Below are 20,822 nucleotides of genomic sequence, written 5' to 3'. Positions count from 1 at the left end.
TTATAATTAATTCTCATTGGAAAATATCTCCGACAGGAATATGCCTGTAGTTCGTTCATTTCGCCTCGCGTATTACTATTTCACAACCCAGGGATAATGAGAAAGCTTACTTGTTCTTCAAGAATAGCGATGAGCCACTGCAGATGAGGTTGCCTCTTGCCATGATGGCGATGCGATCTCCAAGGAGGTCTGCTTCATCCCTGAAAACGAAGAAAAAAGACAGACGAGTAAAATTGGCCATTGGGAAAGCATGGAGAAGATATTAAAGGGGCAAGTCATTTATCTGGCTTATCTAACAGCGAATTGAAAATTTCAAACAAAAAAACAAAGGGCCGTCACCATGTAAATACTCAATGTCTACAACGACTAATGCGAGAACCAAGGATTGAGGTCTGCCCCTTTAAGAAGAAATAACCAGCATGAGGAAACATTGCTTGGAACGAATCAGTAGTCATGGTATCTTCAAAGTGCAATGGATAAAGAGCTTTCACATGCAAAACATTAAACGCCAAATGACCTGTACACAAAAAATGTCCGAAGTGGAATTAGATGTCTACAGTTTGTCCGCTTACATGGAGTGTGTGGTTAGGATAAACGTCTTTCCGTGTTTGTGTTTCAAAAGCAGGTCCCACGTTGACCTCCTGGCGTATGGGTCCATACCAGATGTCGGTTCGTCCAGAAGTACCACTTTGGGCCGACCAATCAGCGCGATGCCAACACTTGTAGAGGGATATTTATAGACAGTTGTTATGCGATTATTGTCACTTGTGATAGCAGACTATTTAAAAAGCAATATCACGGGTGCTACGCCGATACGCTACTATAGTAGTAAACACGCGTTATATGATAAATGGATATTTTATTATAAATATACAATTTTGAAAATATTATAGTCTATATTCATCATTGCCATCATTAAGTCGAAGCGATACACTTTTGATCTTAGCACAACCACAGTTTGATGAAATATTGAGCTAGCAAGTCTTGAAATCTTACCTGAGTTTTCGTTTCATGCCGCCAGACAGTTGGCTACTTTGACTATTTGTCTTGTCAACCAGTTTAAGATCATTGATCATATCTGTGCAATAGGCTTCGGCTTCTTCGCCAACAATTCCCTGTAAGGCAGGTGTTTTTAACCAGTCAGCGAATCAGCTCATGCAGACAATATAATATGCATATTATCCAAACATGTAAATTGACCTTCTCTTGCATGGCCTTGTTGAAAAATAAATATTTGACGATTCCTTACATTTTCTCCTTAAGCTTTCTGTCATGGTTTGCGTCACGTGTCAATGTTATACCACAACATGTCTTCAAAGTGAGATGAGCATTATCATGAACGACGGCCTTGATAACGATTTTGCTACACAGGAGGAAAGAAATGTTCAACGACCTAACCTTCAATCCGAGGAAGAACTTCAGGTGTTCCTTCACCGTTAAGCGGTCGAAGAGAATGTTATGCTGGGGGCACAGGCCGAGGCTCTGTCGTATGCTGTCCATATCTGTCACGATGTCGAAGCCGTTGACCCGTGCCGTGCCGGCCGTCGGCGGAAAGAGACCCGTCAGCATAGACATCGTCGTCGTCTTGCCGGCTCCGTTGTGCCCGAGGAGGGAGGTGATTTGGTCTTCAAACATGTTCAGTGTAAGGTTATCCACTGCCACTTTCGTGCCGACGGAACTCTGGGAAGGCAATAATTGATGACAAAGGAAAATCTTCTGTGAAATTTTACTTGGAATTCTAATTTGGAAGTAACGTTTTCACAAAAGTTGGATTGAGAATCATTCTTTAAACATCATTCACGACTATTAAAAGGCAAAAAATAAACCCCAACTAAAGTCTACTACAATAAATTACACATTTATACGACAGCATGAAGACAGCACAACTATTTCAGGTAGGATGCACCTCGGGGACACACATTCGGACATCCAAACTTTTACAATACTTTTTAGGTCTACCACTTATAGGGGCTCATTTTGAAGCTCATGAGGTCAATACAATTTTCACCAGTTTATTGTCGTTTTAGTTTTTCCGACAGAGTAAACACAGGGATGGCGGCCATTCTGAATTTCGGTAACTGTTACTTGTTTGTCTGGTCCAAAATTTGCACGGTGACCCCCACTTTGGTCCTTGATTTTGAAAGAAAATGATTGAACATTTGCGTGAGGAAAGGTTGAGTAAACGTTTAAGTCTATCATTTGCAAGGACAGAACTGCCCTAAATGAAACTGTACAATGACTTATATTTCGGTATTTGTCATCTGTTTAATCATTTATAATGTATTTTCTGCGTAACAACTATCCCTGGAAAACTGAATATTAAGTCATTTGAGTTCAAATTTTGCGTTTCACTGGCGTCTATAAAGTTCGATCCTGCTCGATGAGGAGCAACAGGTTTCGCTATCGGTGGATTTTTACATAATTACAAGCCAAGCATCCAATCACTTACCTCGAAGACTTTGCGTAGATTTTGAATGGTAATGCCGGCTTTCATGCCCACTGGATCAGGCTCGTGATTCTGAACCGATGGATCGTCACCCAGCTCCATCTGTAGGGGATAACATGAATGTAGTCGACAGAGAGTATGCTGCTCACATCAATTCCAGTCAATAGCTATCTGCCCTGCTGTCATTATATTGCTCTACAACATGTTCAATAACTGTGATGTGAATACATCTCTGTGAAAACTAGCTGTGAAAATTACAAAGTCCTGTATTATCTTATGTGTTGTATAGTTCGCTGTACAATATATCGTATTCTCACGAACTCGAAAGTTCATTTAAGGTAGAATGCGCCTCGGGGACAACAATCTTACTGTCAAATTTTTACGATTCTTTCCGATCTACCACTTGTGGGCTCATTTTAAAGCACTAAGAGTAAAAAAAAAATTAGTTGTCTGACTTTTTCGAAAATCGAAAATTTTATTTTTCCCCATAGAGTTAACACAGAGATGGCGGCCATTTTGAATTTGAAACATTGGTGAATGTCGGGTAATTTGTTTCTCTGGTCACAAATTTTGCACGGTGACGCTTGGTTTTTTTATCTTCCTTTGGTAAGAGAATGGTTGAAAGTTTCATTTGGGAAAGTAATGACAAAAGGTATAAGTTTTTGACTTTCGAGGCGCATACTTCCTTAAAGAAAATAAGCACTTTGTCTTTTTGGAAACTTCTGAACTTGGTTTCGTGATGTGTACAGTAAGCATTTCCTGACTCAGAATTTTAAGCTATAAAAGGTCCTGCTTGGTATTAGCAACGAACAATTTAGTACAATATACATTGTTTTGATGGATGATCCAGCATTGTTATGTTAGGCAAGCATTCATCTCCTCGCTCAGGCTTTCCGGCTACAAACATGGAATATATATCACAGCAAACAAAAATGAAGTTATGCGAATAACTAGAACATGCAAGCAAGCAATGAAGTAAGCAAGGATTGTTTAATAATTGGGCATATTGAAAGTCTTATGAGTTTTTTTTAATTATTCTGAGCATGCGCGGGGATGAAACATTTGTTCTGCTCATGCGTGGGTTTTATCTAGCCAATCATATGTGTTGTAATTCTCTAAATAACTCACTTGCTGACACGTTCACTTGGCTACTGATGCATGCTTTGATGATAGTGTTGCGATTTGGGCATGGTTTTCTGAGTTCATGGAAGTGCTTGAGCACTGGTCTTGTTAAAAAGTTCTTTTGCAGTGGTGAGAATGGTACACAAAGGTATTTGATTAATGAGCCGCCAAGAGATTTAACAAAAGAAGTGAAAAGTCATGAGCGTTGACCAATTCTAAACGAAGTAAAAATGAAACCCTGACCTCCACAATTTCTGGTGTGACAGAATTTACGGTATAGGCGGTTTGACCAAACCAGTAAGACTTCGTAAATGGAAAGTAGACCGGCTTTGGTATACCGTATTCACCGGGAAATACAGCCTCTATGTACCTGAAAGCCACCCAGATGGAAACATGAACGATTATGATGGTTTTTTTCTATGAAAACTAGTGTACCTCATCTATTGACTTAGTCGATTTGGCATCGTTTGGATCGGGGCCAAACCAGTATGACTTCTGGAATGGAAAATAGAACGGCTTTGGTATGCCATATTCGCCAGGAAATACAGCCTCGACATACCTTCATGGTGGAGAAAGAGAAAGAGACGTGAGAAATTGAAGGGGTAAAAGGTTATTCTAATTTTCACCAGGCACGATCTAAATAAAAATGTACATACATACATACATACATACATACATACATACATACATACATACATACATACATACATACATACATACATACATACATACATACATACATACATACATACATACACACACACACACATACATACATACATACTCACGTACGTATACATACATACATACATACATACATACATACATACATACATACATACATACATACATACATGCATGCATGCATGCATGCATGCATGCATGCATGCATACATACATACATACATACATACATACATACATACATACATACATACATACATACATACATACATACATACATACATACATACATACATATACATACATACATACATACATACATACATACATACATACATACATACATACATACATACATACACACGCACGCACGCACACACCACACACATACATACATACATACATACATACATACATACATACATACATACATACATACATACATACATACATACACACACATACATACATACATACATACATACATACATACATACATACATACATACATACATACACCCATACATACATACACCCATACACCCATACATACATACATATACATACATACATACATACATACATACATACATACATACATACATACATACACACATACATACATACATATACATACATACATACATACATACATACATACATACATACATACATACATACATACATACATACATACATACATACATACACACACACACACATACATACATACATACACACACACACATACACACACACATACATACATACATACATACATACATACATACATACATACATACATACATACATACATACATACATACATACATACATACATACATACATACATACATACATACATACATACATACATACATACATACATACATACATACATACATACATACATACAAACCTAGATAAATTCCTCCCCAAATACCAAGATGGTCAAATGCAGACTTGTATTTTGTTTTGTATTTAAAAGGCCATTGGCCTTATATATACTGAATAAACGATTATTCATATTCATACATACATACATACATACATACATACATACTTACATACATACATACATACATACATATTTGTGTGTGTTTGCGTTTGTTTTGTTTGCATGAGTCATGTGGAATTGGCATGACAAGATACGGTGACCATTCAGTTTATTTAATGCTGCAAAATCACCACTCATAATGTGGATATTGTTAGAAAGTTGGAATGAACATCGTTTTGGTCTCCCCCACCCAACGTTCATCGGCTGGAACACAATTTCTAGGTTTCTAATTAGGGAGTTAAATGAGATCCAGATAAGACCTTGAAAGACACCTGAAATGAGAGATTTTAGAAATATGATTTCCCTAGACATTACACTGTCCTATTTACCGTCCCATATTCTGAGAGTCATAGATATAATTGTTCAAAGAGAATTGGTAACGGTTGCCATGAACGAAGATAAAGAAGTTATGTTGTCTCACCATGCGAAAAGACCATATACGATGCAGTCTACGCAAAACATGACGTAGACAGCAGCTATTGGTACGTCATAACCTTCTGCTGGTGTAGCCATCAAGGTCTGCCACGTCATACCGACATGCAGGCTTTCCAATCGGGAAATAGTTTGTATGGCCACGCCGAGGCACGTGTTGTGAAGCAGACAGGCTGCTATCTTTTCGTTCCTAGGCGATGGTGGAAAAGATTATTTTTACAATTAGGATGGTTTTCTGTATCTGATAATACAAGAAACAAATTGCTCAATATCTACTTAAATGACCCCTTCAACCTTCTCATATTGATAAGTTTGCGAACAAATGCACGCATTCAATCATAGCAGTTGAGGAAAAGGAAAGTCTCCATATAAATTAGACAAAGCAGTAGGCCAGCTATGAAAGGTTACTGAACTATAGTCTGTAATACAACGATCGACGACTTTTGAATGAAAATTTCCAACGTTCCTCTGCAACAGCTTGTCAAAGTGGTGTATACGATTTAACTTACGTCGGGATTCCGAAGTAATCTATAAGGAGAAACTCAACGCAGACGTAGTTGAGATACCAGAATATGATGGCAACGACCATGGCGATCTTGGCCTTTGAGAAGAGGACACTGATGGCGAAGTTCCACATTATACCGGCCGTAATCCAGAGTACCAGTAACAACAGCGTGCAGCCGTAGTCACTGTATCGGAACACCTCGCCAGCCTGCAGGCAGAATGATCGAAATGCCGGTCGATATCAAACTAGTAATTACGCAGGGAAAAGAATGCATATTTTCGAGAAACCTCGCACGCACTGTTTTGGGTCGGTGATGTTTGAAACAGTTCAGTCATTTCGCTTTTGCAATCTTCATGATTTTTACGTAGGGGGAGACTTTCGACAAGAGTTGTTTACCGGTATCATACCACGTATTTTGAAATATTTCTCATTTTGATGGATAACTTTAGACTTGGCCCATCCAAGCTTAGGTGCAGACGTCGTACGTAAAGGGGTCATGTTGAACACTATTTGCGTTTTCAAACTTCAAAATTTTCTATATAGACGCAATTCTTTTTGTGAGGTTCTAAATTTTCTGCAAGTATGACAAAATGTCGAATGGAACATGTCGAACAGAAATGAACAAGCTTTCAAACAGCTTGTAAGACTGGATCGCGAAATAGTCGACAATTTCGTAGGCGCAAGCAATTCTGGTACAAAACGTAATCTTGAACTCAGTAAACTCTCGCACACATCGACTTCTCAAACACAAAATACTCTCTTTCGCAACTTTGTGAAGTCAAGATTTTCCGAGTGAAATAAATACGGGTAAAAACAGAAAGGAAAGAACGCAGCCCAAAGCTGCTCGTGAGGGCGCTCACCTTCAGAAAGATAGACATGACGAAACCGGAAATCATTAGAAAGAGGAAACATTTCACAAACCAAGCTGACCAGTGTAACCAATTAGATAATCCCATCATCTTCATACTCTCTTTCATCCGGGTTTCTTTTTCGAGAACCAATTCCTGTGGTAGCCATGGTTACAACAGGGAAGAGACGGATATTAATGCTTATATCTGTAAAAGAACTAGTTTTTATGGAAATCCGGTCACGACATGCGACATGCGACCTGCGACTTCAAAACTGCGACCTGCGTCCTGCGAGTTTGAAACATACGACCTGCGACTTCGGCATTTAGACCAAGGTGTAACCTGCGACTTCACAACAGCGACCTGCGTCCTGCGTGTTTGTCAAACTGCGACATCAGTCTTGATTTATATTCGCACCATTGCTCTGAACACGAGCCTGAAACACACGAGGGACACCATTGCACTGTATTAAAACAGCCGGTTTACCGCATTCTCGCGACCAGAGCATAATTTTCGCACCGCTGGCCTACGCAAAAATCGGCAAGCGAAAGAATTCAACCAGCGATAGAAGTGCACGAAGGCGTGACGGTAGAGAATTCCACAAACGAAGAGCACAAATTTATTTTCCTTCTTACGAAAGACAAACTGATCTGAATAATGCAATAGCAATAGGGTTTTAAACGTCTACATCAGAGTTAGTTTCTGGAATTTTTCTGCCCACATGATCTAAAATACTATATACACACACAAAATATTATGTACATATTATAGTATGTACATATTGGGCTTAAACACTGAAAATAGGATTGTAGGAGGGTTTAATGATGTCCTGTTTTACAGTTTTAACTCGCGTTATCTATAAAGAAAGTCGGTCACTGGCTATTCATGGTTAGCAATTATGTTTGGATTGCACTTCTGTCAATATCAGTATTATTTCAACTGCTTTACTTTGCATATGTTATTTGTGTAGACAAATGTAGTCCGAAGTAAACCAGTAAGAATATTTTTATTTTTCCAACTGTACAAAAGTTGGATCAATTCGATTTTTTGACGAAAAAGTAAAAATGAAATTAGACGAAAAGATGGCAACATCCGATGATCAATCACTGGAGAATTGGAACAAAACTGGAAATGTTAGAAAATAAACGACAATAACTGAAAATTCTAATGTTTGCAATGACACTGACGCAGTTATGATACAGGGGGGGGGACAACTGATGAATTAAACAGACAGCTAGATGGTTATACCACAGTGAAATGAGGATAAATACCAGAGATATCTAAAAATCAAAAGGTTTGTCGATAACATAAGGAAAGAAGCGAGGTAAGGCAGACGAAGAATATCTACAATAATTTGAAATTATAATATAAACATATAAATGCCTATCACGTAGCACATTATTTTCCATGCATTAACACGGACTGTCAATATTTCCGTCATAAAATTATCTCTCCAGATGAAAATGAGTGAACTGGTGTGTACATGAATTGAGTTTTGCCAGACTTGGTGAACGATTTACCAAAGCGAAAGCAATGGCTTATTTATTGATCGGTGTTGAACGTTAAATCTCCTTTCCACGTTTTACCCTTTGAGCGCTGTAATTTGCGCTGTAATTTTCTCCAACCAAAATTTTAGTGCAAAATTATACCAATTGTATGAATTTTCTGTAATTTTTTGATAATTTTGGACCAAATCGACATCACATTTCATTGGCTACAGGTTTTTCCCAAAATTCTTGCAAAAATTGGAGAAAAATTGACAGGGGTTTATTATATAAAGGGGACAAAAATAGACTTTGTCGCTCAAAGGATTAAAGTTCACGCAAGACGCCTCCAATCTAATACTGAGGAAAACACCATGAAACGTTACGTGTTGTTGTCGCATGTCGCAGTTGTGAAGTCGCAGGTCGCAGTTTGACAAACACGCAGGACGCAGGTCGCTGTTGTGAAGTCGCAGGTTACACCTAGGTCTAAATGCCGAAGTCGCAGGTCGCATGTTTCAAACTCGCAGGACGCAGGTCGCAGTTTTGAAGTCGCAGGTCGCATGTTGCATGTCGTGACCGGATTTCTATAAGTTTTTCTTCGTTGTTTTTTAAAATTTGTGTCATAAACCTACCGTGTGAACGGTGTGAATTCGTTTTGTGGTTGACAAAGACTGATATGAAGAGGCAATCATTACCTTAGTGATGGATCCAGCGGAGTAAATAAGTGACAAACACATAATTATAGGCATCAAAAACTGCATACTCGAGAGGAATGTCTCAACCCTCCATTGCGGATACGGAAATCTCTGAAATAAACATACAAAAGACAGTTTGAACAAGTATGTGGTCAGAACTATCGATTATGGTCCATATTTTCCCTTAGAAAGTTTATGTTAAAGTCATAAAGGGATGATAAGAATAAAATTTGATTCACAAATTATGCAAACAAATACATAAAATAACTAAAAGAAGAAAAATTAACTTCCGTAATATATTTCAATATCATATATAATGTATACTATAACTATATTAAACATGCCATTGACAGTCTCTCCGAAGCGCACCCATTCGATATAACGTAACAGTACCTGAACTTCCCTACGCAGTCCGAACATTTTCTCGGGCGTGCCGTGCTGTTCGCTCTGAAATTCCATGATGGTGTAGTCTATAGCATGCTGAAGTTCCAGAAAACGGTCGTCATAAGCACTGGAGAAAGTGGTAAAAAAAGTCAGCAGTTACGTATATGTTACATGTTATATTCTCTCGACAATTGTGGATGAATTGAAATACTGACGATGGTTGATCAGTGTTTGGACGTTGGTGGCGTGTTTCAGTCAAGCCATAGATGCGCATACAGATAAGAACCTGTTTTCAACATCCGACGCTCTCAGGAGTGTAACTCGTCAACTTAAATAACATTTCTGGATATATAATATAATGTCCAAGCCTCCTTTTGAGTAACAATGAAAGTATTGGTCTGATTATTACAGTCATATTACACAAAGAGAAACAAGGCCACATCAGACCACGAAAGTCCGCTGCACGTCTTTTTGGAGAATTCGTACAGTAATTTATAGCACAGTTCCAAGAACTTCCAACAGTCTATCCATGCTGACACTCTTTATACTTCAACAGTGCATCGAATTTTCTACAATACCTGTACATTATAACTTGAACAAGGGGAAATCAGTATGTGCCACACCAGAGCAATCTATTCGATTTTAATCACATCAAATGCACACAATCAGTGGGTTCAATGAAATGTACTGTTGAAGTTCATACAAACTACTCATGGCAAACAAAAAATCTGATTACTGTCTATTCACCATTATATAAACACTTCATAATTAAAAAAACAAAGAAAGGTAAAACCAGCATAATTCTTCCGCCTTTTTATAGCCATATACCCCATAAATAGTCCCAATGATGTTACAGAGAACCGACACTCAAGCTACTTAATGTAAGGACACTGGTGTATACCATTATCAGCGGGCTAAGATGTCTCTGAAAGCCTGCAAAAACTGTTCTACACCTACACAAGCGTTCCGTTCACACACTTACTCGAAGAACTATGATATGTATTAATACAACCACTGGCGGAATGACTTACTTCAACGGCAATGGTACCGTTAGAATGTAGTAGGGGTAGGTGAGACCGGTAAACCAGGCCGACAACTCCGACGATATCCGTATGCGATACGGTGTAATGAGAGGCAGTGCGCTGTCGTTGGCAGGGAAGTCGAAGACAACGGCTGAAGAGAGAGAGAGAGAGAGAGAGAGAGAGAGAGAGAGAGAGAGAGAGAGAGAGAGAGAGAGAGAGAGAGAGAGAGAGAGAGAGAGAGAGAGAGAGGTAACTATCTGTATTCATGCTTATGGATGCTTAATTAATGTTTTCGAACATTTCCTACTAGCATGATTTTTTTTACATATCTTACATGTACATTGATAAATACAATTACTTGTTGTAGTTGTTCTTAACTTTGATTTGATGTCTTGACTGGAAATAATCAATATCCAATTGAATATGCACTCTTGTCAACAGATAAAATATCTGTTGCAGTGTATATTGGTGTGTCAACATGTTTTTGGTGACATATAAAGATAAAGAGAATAATCTTCTTAGTCCACAGTCCTGCTACTCAATTCTACGAATATGCAACACGGCATTTCCCGGCATTTCACGTGACATAGTTACGAGGCTAGGGGGAGGGGGTTACGAGACTTGGCCTAGACAGGTGAACTGCATCAAAGAAACATAAATGCAAAAACATTAATGTTCAGATTTCGAAGAGTTCAAGTATCATTCCGTGTTGTACGCTCTATGAAAGCTTTTCTCGAATTCCGTCCCAAAATGAAAAAGAAAGTAAATTGTTAACAATGTTACGGAAAACTCGATAACAAAACTCAATGAGTTCACTAGATTGGCAGTGGTTGTGGATTTCATATATCGGTGAAATAACTGTCAGTTGCTTCTCTTGTCCATTAATTCCTTGTTGACCTTTGACTTTTCATTCTTAGGCCAAAAAAAAAAATAATTTGTTTCTGGTCAGCGCGCGCATCACTTCAAAGTTTGCGCGTCAACTCTTTTTTTCCTGTTTTTCATTTGCCCCTATGGAAACAAGGGGAAAATGTACCAAATTCCACCAAAAAATAAAAAAAAATTGAAAAAAAAAATTCGCGTCACCGCATCATTTCAAGTTTGCCACATGTCAATGACCAGAAACAAACCTATTATTTAATTTGGCCTTAATGGCAGAGGCATATTCATGTACTTTGAATTTGCTTCGTGTTTCTTAAGATAAAGATGGACATGCCAAAAGCGCTGAATTCATAGTTATTTGTTCAGCAGCAAGCCTACCTGCATAAAATTTTTCGTAGTCCTCCGCGATGATTTTGACCATATCCTCTTCTGATTCGAAGACAAGCTCCGTTAAAGACAGTTGCATGATTCTCGACACGTCGAGCATGAGCCGTGTCGCTGTCAAATAGTGCAAAAATATTGTAAATAAATGTTTTCTCAATTGTTTTACCGCACAACCTTTCATGTATGTTATAGCAATACTCTTCCGAATGGTCTAGGGAACACAAAAATTAATCTGGCTTACATACACAACTCTTATCTCGCTATAAAATATGCAAATACATTGCTTATCAACAATATTGTACTGTCTATTTCGTGCATTTTGGCTTCTTTTTGATATAAAGTGTTTTCCCAGGAGTTGCTCTCTAGAACTATTTTAAGTCAAGCGAAAACTGGTCATTCCCCGATTAGAATAGCGATGGAAGGGTTTCTGAACATGTTGGTATTCTCCATAAGGCGAGTAGAACATATGAAAGATTTAGGCCGACGAATATTCTCAATGACTCGTTATCGGTTGATTGACATACTCGAACAATCTCCATCAAAACTCTTTGCATAAATTAATAAATTTATTTATTTAGGAAACCAAAGATTACATATCAACGTGTGCAGGGCCTATCCAAAGTATCAGACACGTGAAATTAGTGCTCCGACAATATTTCATATATTGCTGAGGGCGCCCTGAGCATGCACTCTATATACATCGATGAGGGCGCACTGAACACTCTACTCATGAGATTATTTAAATCAGGGAACAGGCTGTCGTCCAATTTCGGATGGGGAGGTCGATAAACTTACTGAGCTCTGTTTGCGGATACCATGCCAGTTCACCGCAATTGCTCGTCAGGTTGCAAATGAGTTCATCGAAGGGAAGATCTGGACGGTCGCTAGGGGCGGGGAACGGCAGTCCGGTTGGCAAGGGAGGTAAAGCTATCGGGAATTCTCGGAAATCTTCGTCCGTTCTAAAGGATGTAGGCTCATAAGTGGCTGGAATAAATACAAAACAGTAGGGGAAAAGTTAGTCAAGATTACATGTTGGTGCTAATCGCTGATTTGAAAAAAATGCCATCAAGGGGCGCATCATCAAGCGCGTCAGTTGAAATAACTGTATCGTTTTGTTTCATTTCCCCTGCTCTGCACTTAAACACAAACGATTTCCAAACCAGACTGAAACACAGCTGTACTGCGGATGGTTATGGTGAGAAAGCTGCAAAATATATATGACTTTGGAATTTTGAAATGCTTAAGAACTAACACTTCCAAACAGGCGGTATTGACTGAAATTTGTAATATTGACAGTCCGTTTGAATAACCGTCTAGTATTGAAGAAATTTTTTAACATCGTATCTAGCATAAACAGATCACAGTTCTTGATAACGTTCAGTTTTATATTCATTTGCTTTCGAAAATTTTCTTCTGCAGAATTAGCTTGTGGAAATTTGAGAGAAGTTACTTCAGTCGCATTTTGTTTTGTGTGTTTGTTTTTAATATCATTGGCATTTTCATTATCAATGAGGAAGATAAGCTCTTGACTTCCCCTCCACAATGTCAGAACTTAATTATTGAACAGGATAACCACACCAGTGACATCATCATCGCGAGTACACTTTGAAGCAGCTAAAATCATGAGAGCCGTGATGATTTCATGTCAACGCGCCACGTTTCTATGGGGACAAATTCCATGGCGTCTACAATCCATCCGACCACTGACTTGACGATCGTTATTGACTAATCTAATAAGTGTCTGGTTGTCAGTCAGAAGTGCCCATTTTATAGGGCAGCTTGTCAAGGGTTCGGTGACTTTGCAAAAGGGCGTTCAAAGTCCACGCCGCTCCCAAATGCCACTTCTCCCACAGTACGAACATACGTCACCGACTTCGCGTTTGCCGACACACCTTGGACAATCTCATCCGATCCGCTCATCAATATCCCCGCAAAGTCCGGATTACGCGCTCGAGCGATTATTTGTCCACCTTTTTAAAACTTCCATGGACGTTTCCTGGTAACATTTTCGAGATTTGGAATCAAAAGTCACAAAATTGCTGAACTGTGGAAATTTTACACGAGATTAATTTGCTCCCGGTATATGCAATTTTCATCAAGATTCTGATCGCAGAATTCGAGATTACGTATATCGTCATATTTGCGACTATGAACTTTAACAAACATCTGCAGTGTTTTTCTCTCTGGCAAATTTTGTCGAAAATTTCACGCACTCTAAACTTGAAGTCAATTTAAACGTCGCCGACATATGAGAACGAGTGAATGAAAGCCGGTACAGAACACAGAACAAAACTTACAGCAAGGATAAAAGAAAAAAGTGAATATTTTATCTGGCCCTTCAAAGGAACTTACAGGCAAGTTGTGCTAGCAATTTTGCAGCACCAGCATAAAACAGACACTTGCCATTACGTATCAACGTTGTTTTTCGATAAAAGCGGAACCACAAATAACTCCCTGGAAGACTCTTTTTCAGTACAATACGAGTTTGCCGGAGATGTAATCTTAATTAACCACATGATGTTCCGTTCATATCATACAACAATGTACCTCGTAAATCATATTTCAACGCAGCTCAGAGGTTTGTTGTTGAAACATTCAAATTTGCATAACGACGATGAAGCAAACCAAATAATCTAATCCATACAAGGTAATAAATTACCATATCCTTGAAAGGAAAACAAAGAGAGAGGAGACAGTCTGAAATATGGTCATTGAAAGAGCAACACTTACCAAAACACATGTCCTGGTCGAACGTTGTCTCCAGGCCAACCCTGTAGTAAGCAACAGTCGAGCAATAAAGTTTTATATTTCCCTGTCACATGCCATCGGAACAAGCATATCATTTAATTTCTTTTATGAAAAATTGTTCAAAATTTCTCAACAGAACACTTTTACTGCTGCACAGTAATGAACTTTGATGACACAAACCGAGGCAGGTTTGCAGTAAAAGTGTGTACGCGCCTCGAAATTGAAAGACTTGAACTTTTAATAAAACCCTCCGGAAGGAAACTTCAAACCATTCCCTTTGGAAATCAAAATCAGGAGTCAACATGCACAATTTGTTACTAGAGAAGCAAACTGCCCAATATTGAGCGACACTTGAAATAAAAAATGGCCGCCATCCCTGTCTTAACTCTATAGGAAAAAAAAAATTTTCGATTTTCAGAAAAATAAGCAGGTGAAAAATGTATTTACTTCCATGAGCTTCAAAATGAACCCCACAAGTGGTAACGACCAAGAGAGTGTTGTAAAAGGTTGAATATCTATCCCCGAGAGAACACAAATACATATAGTCCTGTTACACCCAACGTCATTATGAAAAGGATTCCTGTTACCTACCTTGCAACTACGAGCAGAGCCACCAACGCTAAGGGCACGAGAATTTCGAAGCCTGTGCCAATAGGGCGACGAATCTGTTCAAGAACATATGATCAAAAGTTACATTTGGGGATGTCTGACCTTCATTATCACAAACAGCATTTCATGTTACATTTTGGAATGTCTGACCTTTAAGAGTATATCACAAATATAGCATTTCATGTTACTTGAACATTGCTTCAAAAGGTACTTTTTTCAATTATTTTAAGTGAACTTTATCGAAGTCATTGGATGTTAACACGGCCCTCGGTTTTCTGTTAATACTCGCGACTCAGAGTAGGGCCTAGATAGCTGAATTTTGTGCAGTGTCACTGCAGGTCTCGGACGTTGATCTTTCTCATGCCTGTTTATTTGGATGTCGTTATCAACGTTTCATCGAAGTGAAACATACATTAGCCAAGTCTTAGACAAAACATTTATTAAGAATTGGTCGAAGACGCAGTTTTGTATCATTCCAGTCATAGAATCTGGTTTGCATTCTCCATCAAAGTGGAGGATTTCAGACAGAGAAGAATGAGAGACAGGGAGACCAACGCGGACAAAAAGACAAATGGAGTGACGCATGGGACAAAGTCAGAGAGAGAGAGAGAGAGAGAGAGAGAGAGAGAGAGAGAGAGAGAGAGAGAGAGAGAGAGAGAGAGAGAGAGAGAGAGAGACAGAGGCAGAGACAGAGACAGATAGACAGACGAGACAGAGACAGAGACATTTTTATCCTGCGAGTGGGAATTAACATCACGGCTAGGTCAAAAGTCACTCACAAAATACAGTTTCTGTGGCTGAGTATATTAAAAGGTAAACTACGTGTACGTCTGCGACCACGTGATGAGATACTGATGAGTCGTTCCATAACGCCAGGGTTGACCTCTGAAAAGTTCGTTCACCCCTACCCACATCACCTGGCTTATGTTATCATTAACGATTTGTTTCTTACACATCGAAACAACAGTATCATCACTTGATAGAAACATGACCTTAATAGAACAAATGTAATTTTCAAATTAATGTTTTGGTCAAAAAACTACTTAACAGGAAAGTTAGTCTTTCAGATTTCCCTTCAAACATAGATGTGAGTTTGAGCCCCTAATCGATACCCCGATGGTTATCTAGTCAACAGCCCGAGCTTTTTATGATTGACGGGCATTCGGATTTATTTATTGCTTATTTTCTTTAAGGAGAGACTTTAAACCCGATCTTTGTGAGGATATTATACCATCTGCCACAAGTCACTGACCCCACCAAAATCGCTACCTAAGACAATTTTAAATCAGCCAATGATGTACATAACCGGTCTGTTCATATAGCAATACGTAAAATTCCGAACGCGTACTGTGTTTTGCTTTTTCTTTTGTTTTGTTTCGTTTTTCGCCAAAAATACATTTTAATTAATAGTAGATTAATGAACGTATTAATCGAGGTACGAGCTTTTACTTGGGTTAAATCTATCAAATTGCAGTGTAACTCTCTGGATTTATAGTTGTAGTTAAAATGCGGATTAAAGCGATAATTAGGTTAGCAAATTGCTCTATTTTTTCTTCCCATTTTTTTCAGGGGGGAAGAGAGAGAGACAGAGACGACAGACAGACAGACAGACAGACAGACAGACAGACAGGGGAGCGAGATAGAGAATAGCAGAGGGCGAAATTAGGAAGGAGTTACAAAAATGCTCACTGTGATTAACGCAAAATTTGCAAACAACCCGTTTTTATGCAAAAGGAACATATCAGTTCAAGTCTCATAGAAATATCGTCATGACTGTCAGCCCATGTAAACGCTGGGAAATGAGGCAATTTTGGACGTTGTGAGGTGTACTGCAAAAATCTTCGTAAAAATGTCATTTATTAAAATTCAACGTGTTTCGAACACGCCATGCCCGCCGACACATTTAAACTCTGACGAGGAATTCGGATTCTGTATCCGTTGGCTACACGATTGTCTGTCTATAATAATATGTTCAAAGTAAGTTCCTACAAGCCTTTCCCTTCTCTACAATGACCGTGTCTTCAAGGTGTGTCTATTTGCATCGTAAATAACAGACTAAGTTCTATTTCCACCTGTCACGTATTGTATATTTGTGATGGTTTGTTGGGTTCAATATGTGTATAACGGATGTATATGTTCATCATACTTCAAAAGGAGGCAAGAACTACCCTATTGTGTGCTAGTTACTTGGTATCTGACTTATAAATGACAGTTTCTGAAGTTTTATTTGGTTTATTTGATGGGAACCTAACAATCTATACACACACACACTCTCACTCTCTCTCTCTCTCTCTCTCTCTCTCTCTCTCTCTCTCTCTCTCTCTCTCTCTCTCTCTCTCTCCTCTCTCTCTCTCTCTCTCTCTCTCTCTCAGTGGTCCCTGACGCACGAAATGTGATGCAAAAGAGTACAGATCAGGTGCAGCCAACGGAACTATTCATCGAAAAAGCTATTCCAGGAGCAATTTTTTAGGGCAGGGGAAATTTTAATTTTGCTAGGGCAGGGGACATGTTTTTAGGTGGTAGGGGAGCAAATTTTAGTTTTTTTGTGGGGCAGGGCGGATATCGGTTAATTGTCCTGGGGACAGGGCTTGGCCGAAAACTTTTTGAGGGGAATTGTTTCCAGGGCAGGGGAAATTGGCAAGTTTTTTTCGCCACAGGGCGAGGGAGCTTCAAAAATTCACAGCGGGGAGGGGAAACAGGCAAAAATAAGTGGGGAGTGGGTAAAAATGAAGTTTGAGTGTTGGAGGGTAAGTCGAAAAATTTTCTGTGGGAGGGCAAATTATGAACAGCTAATTAATTACCCTCTTGACTTAAAATTAATCAGGTCACATTATTTGTCATGCACAATATATGTTATCATAGTAAGGACCTTTTTAAAAGTGAATTGTTCGTTGGCTGCACCTGACTGTTAATAGATGAGTATAAACTGAATTGTTATCCGTTTATTATTGATTTTTTCTACCATTTTGTTTATTATCGATCCGTAGACATCGCTGATTGAATACAGGAAGTTACACTTGCCTTCCCTATTTTCAATTAAAATATTGGAAAACGTGAGAGAGAGAGAGAGAGAGAGGAGAGAGAGAGAGAGAGAGAGAGAGAGAGAGAGAGAGAGAGAGAGAGAGAGAGAGAGAGAGAGAGAGAGAGAAGGAGAAGGAAGCAAGCCTTTTCACTGAACCGACAGAGAAATAGAGGTGGGTACAGGCAGGCAGACACATCAGACACACAGACAGACAAACGGCAGAAAGGAACAGAGAACAGGGACAGAGGGATAGTGAAGACTATCAGGCAGAGACAAAATTAAAAAAAATAATGAGTTGGAGACACAGACCGAGAGACAAAGACATATTTGAACTGAGGGGTAATGAAACGAATTTGATCAGCAAATCATAGTCATGAATACTAGAAACGTATGTACACATAAGGGATGAATAGATAGGAATAGCTTGGTGTCACTTTAGGAAGAATAGAGTATGAATAGACTGAAAGACTATATACATAATGGTAATAGATATAGGATGTTATTTACTAATAGCATAGACTAATATGGGTGACAGCGACGACCATTGAAAGATTTTTCTGTAGTAATTTATTTAAACTTAGAACATATGAAACCGCACAACATTTCATTCAAAATGAGTGAGGTCGGTACCTTACCTGTAAAATGAAATTTTTCCATACTAGCCAATTAAACTGGCGTGATCTGACACCCATGATGATGTAAGCCTTGTGTGCTGTTAGCTAGGCTCTTCAGGGTCAGGTGGGCCGGCAAAATAAATGTAACACGACCTTTGTTTCCTCCAGCCGGTCCCTATGCAACGTAACTCGGCTTCTGTCGATTCCCTTTTGTTGCGAAAACTGTGTGGTTGCCTATATTTGCGAAAGAACAAAATCAGGCGTTTGTTGAAAGGCGGGTTTGATATAAACTCTGGAAACCAACTAGACTATTCAAAATATAACACAGCAAATAGGTCCAAAAATCCACCCGAAGTGCCTTGTCATTACACTTGAACTAGCCGGCAGCTTATAGACATGACAGTACAAGATACCGACTGGCACCAGTTGATTCAGAAATCAGGAAGATCCATTGCGATCAGTTCCCTTACCCTTCTTTCGAAGACTCGCTGAATTTGCCGAACTTTCCAACTTCGTGTTACCTATATATACACGCTCATTCAATGAACCAACACTCCCAGTCCGAATGAAAGTATGCGTCAACTTATTTTTGTGGCGGCCATCTTCTCTCTAACAATCCGACAAACGTTACGACACACGGAAGGAGATGGTCTTTGATAGATCAGATATTTTTAATTATTAACCATTGTTTGAATTCCGTATACCTAGCCTTTTTCTGTCGCTGATTAACTATAATTGGGATGAGTGTCAGGTAGCGATAGGAGATTCAGCCGTGGAACACCATCCAGGGAAGTCATTATACAATGTGTTTTACTGTGTATCAAATATTTACAAATAATAAGAAAACAGCCATGATGTATATTTATGTCTGATCACGGTCCGTGACTTTTGAGTTTGGGCGATACACTCCAACTCTTTAACCAAAGATACATCGGTCTATTAATGTAAATAGCGCCGTCATTGTCTAAAAATGTCATCAGTTAATGAGTAACCGGCAGAGATAAATCCGTGTCATCGTGACATTATTCTAGACATCAAGACGAGCTCGCTGTAAAATACATCGAATTCAAAGTCCACGTCCACGTTTGGCACGTACTAAGCCACGGGAGTCCGTGATCAACATGCTAATACGGTATGTATCCCTACTGACAATATTGTGTCCTCGTTGACGTTGCCAGGTTTTGAATGCATGAGATACCCACGAAGTAACTCGGATCATCTCATTCATTTGCATTTTCCCTTCTTGTTTCCTAGAAATTATCTTCACTAGAATTAGAAACGCAATCTTTGAATTGAATAGCGTACTTCACATTTTCACTCTGGTCAAATGGGATGTAAGCCAGAGAGCAAAAAATTATTTAAAAAAAACTATAAAAAACTATCAAAAAATTCTCAGAAGCATTCCAGGCAGCGTTCACGGTCATCGTTAAGTGCCGAAGGACCGTCATCCATTTTTCACCGAATGGACACAGGCGAATTTGATCATATTTAACTTTAGAAGAACAATTTGACTTTGTGGGTCAGTTTTGAAAAAAAAGCGAGTGTACTATGTGCGACAAATGATGACGTTTGTGTTTTTCTGGATACTTTCTTGATATGAAATGCCATTGCGTTTCCCAGCATATATGTTAAGCGTGAGACTGAGTCTGGGGAATATGGCGGAATCGAACAAAACAGATATCACTTTGCGATATATGACAGAAAGAAATTATGATTGTGGATGGTATTGACGAAGTTGGTTATGGGCAAAATAGATGCAATACAACCGAACCATTTGAGTTGTATCTTGTTATCTTGGACGATATGTTTATGCTTAAAGTTGTTATCACATTTTCAATACACAGTATAGCCTCCATGCATTGTTTGCCTTTATAAGTATACAGTAAC

At 38.9% G+C, this 20,822-nt stretch overlaps 1 protein-coding gene across 2 annotated transcripts in view; it reads right to left on the bottom strand.

Annotated features, from left to right (window-relative positions):
- Positions 1-19,573, bottom strand: part of LOC139147643 (phospholipid-transporting ATPase ABCA3-like) — a 36,086-nt gene extending 16,513 nt beyond the window's left edge. Inside the window, exons 1-18 of one of the 2 annotated variants that reach the window (XM_070718788.1) lie at positions 19,406-19,573; positions 18,957-19,169; positions 15,282-15,355; positions 14,673-14,713; positions 12,738-12,926; positions 11,937-12,056; positions 10,689-10,830; positions 9,667-9,784; positions 9,274-9,384; positions 7,107-7,250; positions 6,251-6,453; positions 5,731-5,931; positions 3,812-3,938; positions 2,450-2,548; positions 1,399-1,680; positions 997-1,115; positions 573-719; positions 111-200 (exon numbers count right to left, since the gene is read on the bottom strand). In XM_070718788.1, the coding sequence (XP_070574889.1) occupies positions 111-200; positions 573-719; positions 997-1,115; positions 1,399-1,680; positions 2,450-2,548; positions 3,812-3,938; positions 5,731-5,931; positions 6,251-6,453; positions 7,107-7,250; positions 9,274-9,384; positions 9,667-9,784; positions 10,689-10,830; positions 11,937-12,056; positions 12,738-12,926; positions 14,673-14,713; positions 15,282-15,355; positions 18,957-19,013 (2,264 nt within the window). In that variant the 5' untranslated portion in view covers positions 19,014-19,169; positions 19,406-19,573. Of the gene's footprint in view, positions 1-110; positions 201-572; positions 720-996; positions 1,116-1,398; positions 1,681-2,449; positions 2,549-3,811; positions 3,939-4,003; positions 4,128-5,730; positions 5,932-6,250; positions 6,454-7,106; positions 7,251-9,273; positions 9,385-9,666; positions 9,785-10,688; positions 10,831-11,936; positions 12,057-12,737; positions 12,927-14,672; positions 14,714-15,281; positions 15,356-18,956; positions 19,170-19,405 lie in introns of both variants that reach the window. The other variant, XM_070718789.1, reaches the window with a different exon arrangement.
- Between the last annotated feature and the right edge of the window lie 1,249 nt (positions 19,574-20,822).

This window comes from Ptychodera flava, chromosome 13 (genome assembly GCF_041260155.1).
Source record: "Ptychodera flava strain L36383 chromosome 13, AS_Pfla_20210202, whole genome shotgun sequence".
Classification (NCBI taxonomy): domain Eukaryota; kingdom Metazoa; phylum Hemichordata; class Enteropneusta; family Ptychoderidae; genus Ptychodera; species Ptychodera flava.
The sequence above is the reverse complement of the archived record's forward strand: the minus strand, read 5'-3'. Positions and strand labels throughout refer to the sequence as shown.